Here is a 10,895-nt window from a genome sequence, read left to right as displayed (position 1 = left end):
GCTGGTCTAGTCTAGTCTAGATGCAAGTGTTGAAAGGGGGCAGTTTTTTTCATCGACAAGTCTTCAACAAAATGCCCGTGTGTTCGGAGCTATTCTGCATACAATTCGTCTCAGCTGTTGGTAACACTAAAGTTGCACGTTCCTGGCTGGACCAGAAGCTCCGGCAGAGTTTCTCTGAGACAATGGCGAAGTGTTAAAGCTGCAGAAGTCACGACACCGTTATGTTGACGTCACCTGGAGACAACGCTGGGAATCGGTTTTGCGGCTGGAAAGACAGGCGCAAGTTTCTTCCTGAATCTCTGGCTTTGCCATGAGACGTCGAGTAATTACATCTATACTGGATCATTATAACTAAATAGGGGCCTCAAGAAACTGCGTTCTTCTTTTTTAATTCGGGGCTTCAATTTACCTGGAAGCGTCTCGAGGCACGGAGAGGAACGCGTTGCTCAACACAGTGACAGAAGCTTTCAGATGGCGTGAGGAAGGAGCCAAGTTCCTGGTACACGTTTCCCATTTACGCGGGTCGCTGTCGTGCGTTTTCTTGCTCAGCACACTCGAGGTTTTCTTTACACGTGTTCCTCGGCGTGTTTTTGAACTTTCGGGTGCCCGTCTCCAGTAGAAGCAGCAAACACTGTTTGTTGTTGTTGACAGAAGCAAGCTCGAGCCTAGTAGGCGGGATTGGAGGGAGGGGGTGTAGGTGGCTGCGAAGAAAAGCTCCCAGTTATTGCGCGTTCATCGTATAGGGCAGCCCCCCCCCCCCCCCCCCCCCCCCGCTGCTGTGTCTTGCGGTGCTCGGCGAGCGAGTGTGTAGGAGGAGTGCACAAGGCCCACATTGCGCAAGGGTATATATATCAGTGCTCGCGGAATTAGCCGATCCTCGCCGCCGGTAAGGGGCTCGCTCTGGCGCGGACACGTCGGTGCGTCGGTCAGACAAAAAAGAGAGAAACATGAAGGCTCTGGTAAGATACATCTTGCGGTCGCGGGTTCGATTGCCTGCCACGTTGACCTATATTTCGACGCGGGCCTAATGTACCGCGTTCTAGACGCGCGTTAAAGCATCTCTTCTATGATATAGCATGGCTTCTGAAACTTCCTTTTCTCTGATACTAATACCGCATGCCTTGCGATTTAAGTCTTTTTTTTTCGGGGTGCGGAAATCGCGAAATAAATCCAGTTTCAACGGCGGTTCGCAGCTACACTTTCTCGAACATGGGTGTTCCTTGCACTACTGCATATGCACAGATCGCACCTAGGTTTCTGCATGTGCGCTTAGGCAGGGAATAATGAGCTGAAATTTCCGTTGCGACCACGTTTATGACACGCTTGTATTGCAAGCTGTAAGTGTGCTTTTCTTGTGGTGTGCACCTCGTGAATTAATTCCGCAGAGTTCGGAACATGACGACATTGCACGCTGCATACAATGAGCGAACAAAAGGGGAAAAAATCACAGTTTCACATGTGAGGGCGCATAACTGATGTTAAGACAATATGTTGTACAATGAAACGAAACCAGAACGCGGAAGACGACCGAAAAGACGGGGGCCATGGCATTTGCGTGTTCTCCTTGCGATGTACTGCACAGAATACCATGGCAACTAGTCTACCAGTCCACGCTCTTTAAGGAAACGTTCTGTTGCCTACATTTTACCACAAATCCCTCAAGGTTTCTGCAAACGCTTTTTCTTATAGCTTACGTCGTTAAACAACCTGTTTTACAATTCTTACTACGGTGTCTCAGACAACGACGAATTGGTTAAAATATTTCACTCCTTCAGACGTAAAATATACATGGAGTTGCCTTCAGGGCTTATTTCTTTAGTAGTGTCACAATGCTAAGTTGTTGGACGAGCAGCCATCAACTGAAACCACTTACGGAAAACGCACATTGCATCTTTCCAGCTCTCTCTCTTCACGACCTACCTGGCAATCGCTCTTTCCAAGGCTAACTATGGATACGGAAACATTTACAATGGCATTGGCAGCTACAGCTTTGGCAGCCCAGGCTTGCATGGTGGCCTCAGCGGCTACGGAAACTTCGGTTTCTATGGTAGCTCGGCCAATCCAGGCATGTATGGTGACCTCAGCGGCTACGGAAACAACGGTTGGTATAGTGGCTCCGGCATGCCAGGCTTGTACGGCGGATCCGGTGGCCTAGGCAACTACGGCATGTATGGTGCATCAGGTGGCCTAGGTAACTACGGCATGTATGGCGGATCCGGCTATCCAGGCTTGTACGGCGGATCCAGTGGCCTAGGCAACTACGGCATGTACGGCGGGTCCGGCTATCCAAGCTTGTACGGCGGAACCGGTGGTCTAGGCAACTACGGCATGTATGGTGTATCAGGTGGCCTAGGTAACTACGGCATGTATGGCGGATCCGGCTATCCAGGCTTGTACGGCGGATCCAGTGGTCTAGGCAACTACGGCATGTACGGCGGGTCCGGCTATCCAGGCTTGTACGGTGGATCCGGTGGCCTAGGCAACTACGGCATGTATGGTGGATCCGGCTATCCAGGCTTGTACGGCGGATCCGGTGGCCTAGGCAACTACGGCATGTACGGTGGATCCGGTGGCCCAGGCAACTACGGCATGTATGGTGGATCCGGTGGTCTAGGCAACTACGGCATGTATGGCGGGTCCGGCTATCCAGGCTTGTACGGCGGATCCGGTGGCCTAGGCAACTACGGCATGTACGGTGGATCCAGTGGCCTAGGCAACTACGGCATGTACGTTGGATCCGGTGGTCTAGGCAACTACGGCAAGTAAGGTGGATCCGGCTATCCAGGCTTGTACGGTGGAGGTGGATACCCTGGTGTCCCTCTGCAAGCATTGTGAAACGTGTGTACGCCGCTCCTAGCACGTACATGGCTGCTTCGCTGGGGGTTGTGATGCAGTTACAAGAAAGTGCGCGAAGCGGCAGCCATTGCTTATTAAAATGTAAGTAAGTTACCTTGGTAAATGTGTCGTTGCATATCCCGTGCCGGAGTATTGCAACGAACCTATTCCTGCATTTTCGCACTTATTCAGTGGTCCGTCCGGCGCTCCACTCACGTTATCACCTATATATATTAGTTGGTAGATTGAATCCTGGATCAAAATAACGGAATAAAATTGAGCGAAATGAATTTGTACATTGTCATGGCCTTTCATACTGTCCCGTAGAAAGTGACGGTGAAGAACCAGACACTAGGCAAACAGTGAGTCACGAAACTATAATGATAAATTCGGGTGGTTGTTTGAGAGCGCTCCGGCCGTGCTACGAAGCGGATGAAAAATATAGCGTTAAAGCTGTATTAGGGGAATGACCGGGTATGGAAGCGATGGTCTCGTTTTCTTATCACCAATGAAGCCCGCTTATACTAGCAGTAGCGCTTAGCTGCTCTTTCACAAGATCTTTATGGCACTGGCTAGCGCTCTCTGAAACGAACACTCGGATATGTCATAACTCATCTTGGCCGGACTTGTGCCCAGGAAAAAAAGTTATTCTAAGAGCACAACGATAGCGGCGACCGCAGTAGGTTGTTGTCGAAAAATCTGACTTACGGTTCAGACGCGTCGGCTATACATAGATGACTCGGCGTAGATGCCAGCGTAATCGCTGGTGCTCGTTTGCATTCGTGCAACACTATTCACGTCGTGCATGAAACGTGATCACGCAAGGTTCGGCGACAACATTCGAAAGAATTCCGATGAATGCGCGTCTTGTGTGGGGCGATAACATCGTAACAGCAATAGTAACTCATGTTAAACTTTAACGCACGGATTCGGATTGATACTATGAATCCACAACTCCAACTTTCCCGGAAAGTACCTTTCTAAGTTGCGGACAACTGTGAGATGCTGCCACTGTAGGCGTTCATTGCGAAGGCTATGAAACTGCAGCGCTAAACCACGCGTTCTCACCGCCAATCTGCAAACAGCAAAACAGCGATGTGGATATATTGAACCACCGAACGATTACAAACCGCTAACATTATCATTGAAGGCGTCAGAAAGTGGTCGCAGTAGGAGTGATTACGTGTTCCATATGGCGGCATCCTACGGAATAAATTAATAATTTCGCCTTTTAAGGGGCCATGACAACAAATTTTAAACCACGAATTATGCATTGCCCATTAAGTCGTGCGCGTCCAACAGTAATGGAGTGCGTTCTGCGCAGTTGATGGCTTAATGCACGCGTTATACGCGTTTTTTCGTTCTAGAATGCGCGTCTAGGCGGCGGTCAGTCCGAGATGGTTTCGTTGCGCGTTAGCCGGTTAGTGCTGCTTTTTCTCGCCCGAGTGAAAAAATTATGAGCGCAATGCAATGGCGGCGCCTTTGCTTGTTGGGCGCTAGACCACGTCGAGATTCTGCCACGGCACGTACGTGGTTTTAGAATCGTTTGGAGCAGACGACACAGCGGTGGCCCCGCACTTCCTGACCTCCCACAAGCTATGTCAAAATGGTGATCGCTGTAGGAAGGTGGGGGGTCTTAGAGGCAGCGATTTTAATTTGGGATTTCGGGTTAATATGTGAGCTGAGCGCCGAGTTTATTGTGCTTGTACTAATATTGGCCCCTCTACTCTCTGTTACATTGATAAACCGAGAATAGCCCGTCGACCGCGTCATAACCTATCTACTGTATTTACTCGCGTAACGCTGGCACATTGTATTGCGGAAAACGGACGAAAAGTCGAGGGTTGAGATAATAACGCGGGGAAAATATTCCGATAGAACTCTCTCGCCGCTTAATGGAAAAACAAAAGAAATGAAGTGGGCATAATCACACGCGCCGGCAGGCGTGAGAGGGTGCGATTATTGCTGGATGAAAGAAAATTTATTTTTGAGATGGCTAATGCGTGGTACCCGCCGTGGTTGCTCAGGGGCTATGGTGTTCGGCTGCTGAGCACGAGGTCGCGGGATCGAATCCTGGCCACGGCGGCCGCATTTCGACGGGGGCGAAATGCGAAAACACCTGTGTACTTAGATTTAGGTGCACGTTAAACAACCCCAGGTGGTCGAAATTTCCGGAGTCCCCCACTACGGCGTGCCTCATAATCAGAAAGTTGTTTTGGCACGTAAAACCCCATAATTAATAATGCGTGGTTGCGAGGGTTACGAGAATGCCAGCATTATGCGAGTAATTGGGCCAAGTGATCTACCACTAACGCACTCGCTATGATGCATCAACGAACGGCCGAACAGTGTGTATGTTACGAGATCGCTTCGTAACGTCCTTAACGTTAATTGCACTCTTACATTTAACAGCCAGCCGCCTGTTTATGCTCGTAATACTTATATTTTGTTAGTTATCGTTAAACATAGATGAACATAAGGAAGTGATGAAACAGTTGGTCCGGGCGACCTTTCACATTAGCTCACACATCCTTGTCGCTGTCTGCCCCTTAAATGGACACTAAAGGAAAAAAAAAGTTAGGCAGAGCTAAATCAACTGATTGTTTTAGCCCTGTATAGTTGTTTTCTGTCTGCCATTATACGACGCTTTCTTAGAAAAAACTGCCACCGGAATCAAAATTAAGCGCCACTGCTGGCGGGCCCAATTTGATTCGCAAGCGCCAGAACGAATGAATGAATGTACTAGCTTCCCGCTACCTGATGCTCTGATGCTTTCTGTGAATCAGCCGGGATAGCAATTTGGTCCATTTGGTCTCAGTTCAGCGGAAAAAGCACTTTGTGTTTGTACCTCTACCCGCACTTCGCTGCCTTGCACTGCATTCACGTCACGAATCAGTCAGTCCGGACGTCAAATAGTCCGAAAATAGGTGGCGCGCCACTCCGACTTTTTTTTTTTCATTTTTCGTCACTTTCACGCTTACAAATTAGATCGATTCTCGCGACGAATGAAGAATTCGTTATTACACAAGTCTGATCTTTCAATCTAGCTCGACCAAATATATATATATTTTTTCTTTAGTCGCGCTTCAAAGAGAAACCCGCCGCAGCGCTTCAGTATAGCTGTGATGTTCTACCGCTGAGAACGAAGCGGTGGGTTTGATTTTATAGACCACGGCGGCGGCACTCCGATGGAGGCGGATGCAAAGATCCTCGTGTATCACAAGACCTCCGATGTGCAAAAGTTCGTAAGCAGGCTTTCCCACAGAGCTAACTTTCCCTAACCAAGATGGCCACGTTCCGGCAAGTTGTTAAAGATGAGGGGTGCGTTTTTGATACCTTGGGCGGTGCGGACAAAGAACGATGGCACGAATGAAGTCATTGACCAGCATGCTGATACTTCAATCACGATTCGAGCACTAGGACCGCCATCGTGATTACGTAAAAGAAGGTGTGTGGAGAAGCGCACTTGCAGCTTTTTTGCATATGGTCTGCAGCTTGAGGAGGTTGAACCCCACATTTCACTTTATCTTAAAGACTGTGCTTCACTTCCAGACTTATACACGATATGAGAAAAAAAAGAGAAAAGGGATTGACATTGCCTTTGTTTTCGACAGGTGTTCCTTCACATTTTTTAGAGGGAGGTGAACCGTAACCCCGCCCTTCGGCGTTTTGCCGCGTCGTTTGAAGATTCTGTTGGCACCACCAACTTTTTTAGATCCGGCAATGACAATTAACACGAATGTAATATCACTTCTGGCCCTTTCCAAAAGTTCAGCACTAATAGTTTGTCCGGTTTGTTTCGGTGTGTGAGGGATGATTTCTTGCATTCAGTTTCCGTTTCGCTAAATCATTGCTTAAGATCTGACGACACACAGCTCTATTCAATTTCAGGTATTCTGATATAATGCGCACCGTAACAGGCCCACAGTCATGCATGTAACTGCTTCACACGTTCCACATTTGCAGCACAATAGGAAATGTTGAAGCATGCCTGAACGTGCGATTATCTTGCGCCGAATATTTGTAGTCCCTTAACATTTCGTGCAATTTAAAGACACTGCTTCTCGATAACACTCCGTCATCGTTTAATTGCCTAATCACGTTCCATGTATCGCTAAATACTCACCCAAGCCTAACGCAGAACGTAATCTTAGCTCTCTACTCGAAATTTGCGCCCATCACGTCTATCACGCAACTTCGAACTAAATGCTTCAACAATTAACCCGTACAGTGTATCGTTAAACACAGCCCTGCCACCTAATGAGTTTACAAGAAAGCTCTTGCGAGGCTGGGTCTACTCTAAGTACTCTGAGGCTGGGTCTACGTACAAAGCAACTCAGCAGTCAATCACAGAAAAAGAAAAATGTAAATTTTCCTAACACAGGATATGCTATCTACTTTTATGTTGAGCTCGAACGAGATATCGTTACAGTTGGAATTTGATAAAGCGCATCGTAACATGTATTACATAACAAACATACCGGAAGGTATATTTCTTTTATTATGTTTGCGATTCAGTGTATTTCACGCACAACACATAGACGTATAAAAGCTGTAGTAAATCGTTACAAGATCACAATTACAATTCACAAGAACTGCAACTGCATAATTAAGAATTATTCGTTGAGAGCACTTGCATCTAATAAACCTAATGTAATAAAGATGCCTTCCTCTAAAAATTCAGATTACTTTAAATTCTATACCAGGTGGATTTTTTTTATTGAACAAATTAAAAAAGATACGTGGAACGTACCGTAATCGGGCATTTTTTAAATGGGTTGCCTCAAGAACGCGGGCAGTACCAGGTACAAATTTAAATAAATATGCTCGCTAATTAAATTTAATTTTTGCCTGTGGGACGTATGCTCCAATCGGCAAATTGAAACCGAGGATAGTGAAGTTGTGCATGCTTAACCGAAATCCTAAGACTATCACCACTTTAGAGTTTTTTGTCTCTAAAATCTGCAAAACAAATGCATCGCCATTCCAGCTGTGATCTTCCTGCAATGAGGGACTTTTTTTTTTTGAGAAGCTGTTAACTGAAACTATTAGGAATTTCGCAGCGCATTTTCAGGCACGATATGACTTCACAACTGCTAGCTTCAATCTCAAAACTGACGCATGTTCCCTAAACAGAATAATCTAAAAAGCAATTGGTGACTTTTTATAATTATTGATCTGGCCTTTGTAATTTCTCGCTCATGTAATATCCATCTCTTCCTAAATAGCAACCGAAAAAAGCGGTACAGCACTTTCCGTAAAAGGCAATTTCTTTAAAAAGTCTGTTGAAGTAAATAAATAAAGAAAGAGACAGGTGACACCGCACAGCTCAAAAGTTCACAAGTGTGCGTGCTTACAACGAGCCTTTTTTTTTTTAAACGATAAGAAAAAATAAAGATGAAAAGAAGCAATTCAACCACGTTCACCTGCCACGCACGCCAACTTCATCTCTACCTTGGACTTAAAGAATGACCAACTTTTGAGGTGTTGGGATACTTCTGGGAATGGGTGCTCACTTCATCGGCATAGCTAAAATTTAACTTTGAAAAGAAATAACTTTTGGAGGCAATGTTGAGCGCATAAGACAGTAAACTTGGTGTCGCTGGCAAAAAAGGTGTGTCGTAAACGACGGGGAGGGGCTGAGGCAGGCAGAAAATATCAGCCAAGGCTAAATGCAGACGAGTTTGCCGAGCGTTTCGTTTGTGAAAGCCCGCCCCTTGCGCATGCGCTTCTGTGCTTTGCAGCTGAAAAGAATTCGCCGTGTGCATCACGAGCTCACAGCTGTCTCAGCAGCCCCTTTATTCACTTCATTCTGCCTGCCCTCCTTCATGAGGCGCGGTGTATAAAAGGCCCGCGGCTTGGCTCAGAGAAGCCAGACGCGGACTTGAATCGCCAGTAAAAGAAGAAAAGAGAGAGAGAAAGAAAGTGGGAAAGAATCAAAGGAAAGCTTGCGCGAAGACGCGTGTGGTGGACAAAGTGAAGGATGAATTTCGAGGAAGAGATTTGCGCGCACGCGGTGACTAGACAGATTACATCAAATAGCAAAATGGAGCGAATACTGCGCCTGCTTTATGGGAGGGGTGCCTCATGTTCGCGCGGTCACGTTCTTCGCACGTGGACTGCATGTTTTCAAAGCTATGGAACGTCCTTCTACTGCAGGACGGCTGGGAGAGTAGACGTGAATGAAGCCATCTCAAGACAAAGAGAGAGAGAGAGAGCAAGTAAAAGTGTCCTGTCGTGTTAGGAAAGTGTTTTAATGCTTGCCTCTTCGCGGCCTCATTCAGTGACACGGGGTGCTCATATAAGGACGAACTTTTTGCCCAGCAACTGGAAGGCGGCCACCGCCGGGTCACATTAGGCGAAAGCAAGCCGGACACCTTCGGTTTTGAAGCGTCGATCTATGAACTTGTCCTCTTCGCTGACATCGTCTACTGGTCGGCGCACCATAGCCCCTAATACTCCTGCATCTTCTAGGATTAAACACGCGCAAACGTGAACTACCCAAGTCTCAAAGAGCGAAGCCCTACAACGATTTTTTGAATATTGTGAATAGCGCATATATTAAGCACGTGAGAATGCTATGGTGAATCCGGAGCCAAATACTTGCACGCACCGGGAAGTGCACAACGATATTATAATGATCCCTCAACTTGAGTTGAGGGATAACTTGAGTGGAGGGATAACTATAGTTATACCTCAACTCAGTCAAATCCTTTTCGACTCTTAGCTTCTCTCATACAAATCAATAGGGGGCACTCTACGATCATCAAAGTACTCGTGACTCCGCGCTGGCTCCTCGGAAGACTCTGGAGAATTCCTACTTTCGTTTGCTCACGCAGTTCGTCCGGCGCTGCAGCTGCGATTGCCATCAACGCTCTCCCGGTGTGATGCTACAGCGTTGTGCCATCTACGACCAATACCTATAGATAGCAGGCCTGTGCCCTGTGCTTTATGACGTCATGCTACTTGCACCGAAATTTCCATTGCCAATTGAGCCCGGCGTGACGAAAGCGGTGACGTCGAAACCACCGCGGCTTACTCGCGAGCGTCCCCATTATATTATACGGCAGTCGGGCAAAGAAGCATGACGTCACGGATTGAAGTGCACCGGCCTCGTGCTATCTAGCAGGCGTTGCTACGACTGCACGTAGCTTTCATAATTAAACGCATACTCCTTTCTCATTGCAATGGCTGACTACGCAATATTCGACCAATGCTACTGCGATGAGAACATCAAGCACCCCTGCCACTGCATCCGCTTCGGCGTTCAACGTCAGTGGCTTCGAAATGCGCTCAGCCAAATGGCCGGCCGAGCCTTTAGAAGGGCAAAGATCTTGGAAGCGTGGCCTCACCCATCATCGGCCTAGAAAGCTAGGCGTGCTTTAATGACTTTGCCAAAATTAACGGACCTGAGAAGACGCTTATAGACACCCTGTCTCAATTACTGTGCACGTGAGCTACCTGTCCCTTTTGATCTTTTTCCTTCTTTCAATCCTTTATCCTCTCTCCCTATTGCAGAGTAGCCAACCAGACGTGCGTCTGGTTAACCCAGTTGATATTTCTATCTCTTTCCCATTATTTCCCGCATTTCTGATTACGCCACAAAAATCTTTTTTTTTAAGCACGACAGCTTATCATAAGCAATGTACACCCGGCCTCAAAATATTACGGACCATGAAATCTGAGAAAAAGCTGACTATCTCGGCAACCTCACAACGCAGCGTGGTATTTGCATTTAAGGCCTCGACTATAATATACTAACAACATTGTCGTATACAGTTTTACTGGCTACTGCTACAGGCTGCCTTGGAATTAAACGTTCTCTGAGATGCCGTCGTCCGTAAACTTTTGTGGCCGGGTATATGTAAGCTTTACATTTTATACCGTGGCCCTCTAGTGGGCCGCTGACGTTGTTAATCGCTGGAAATGTGCCCCTGTACGCTAATTTGCTGTGGAAAGAACGGCGAGAGACCACTGCCTGAGAAAGCGCAGTAAACGTATTCCCTTTTATATCTACGGTAATCAGCTACTGTCGCCTGCCTGCTAGAGATATGCCGCCT

The 10,895-nt window shown here is 47.2% G+C and overlaps 1 protein-coding gene across 1 annotated transcript; it reads left to right on the top strand.

Moving 5' to 3' along the window:
* The first annotated feature begins 817 nt into the window (after positions 1-817).
* Positions 818-3,125, top strand: LOC126540887 (uncharacterized). The gene is made up of 2 exons (XM_050187709.3): positions 818-959; positions 1,900-3,125. The coding sequence occupies exons 1-2, from the start codon at positions 948-950 to the stop codon at positions 2,764-2,766; spliced, it is 879 nt and encodes a 292-aa protein (XP_050043666.1). The 5' UTR covers positions 818-947; the 3' UTR covers positions 2,767-3,125.
* The last annotated feature ends 7,770 nt before the right edge of the window (positions 3,126-10,895 follow it).

Source organism: Dermacentor andersoni, chromosome 2 (assembly GCF_023375885.2).
Source record: "Dermacentor andersoni chromosome 2, qqDerAnde1_hic_scaffold, whole genome shotgun sequence".
In the NCBI taxonomy this organism is placed as follows: Eukaryota; Metazoa; Arthropoda; class Arachnida; order Ixodida; family Ixodidae; genus Dermacentor; species Dermacentor andersoni.
This window is presented reverse-complemented; position numbering and strand designations above follow the sequence as displayed.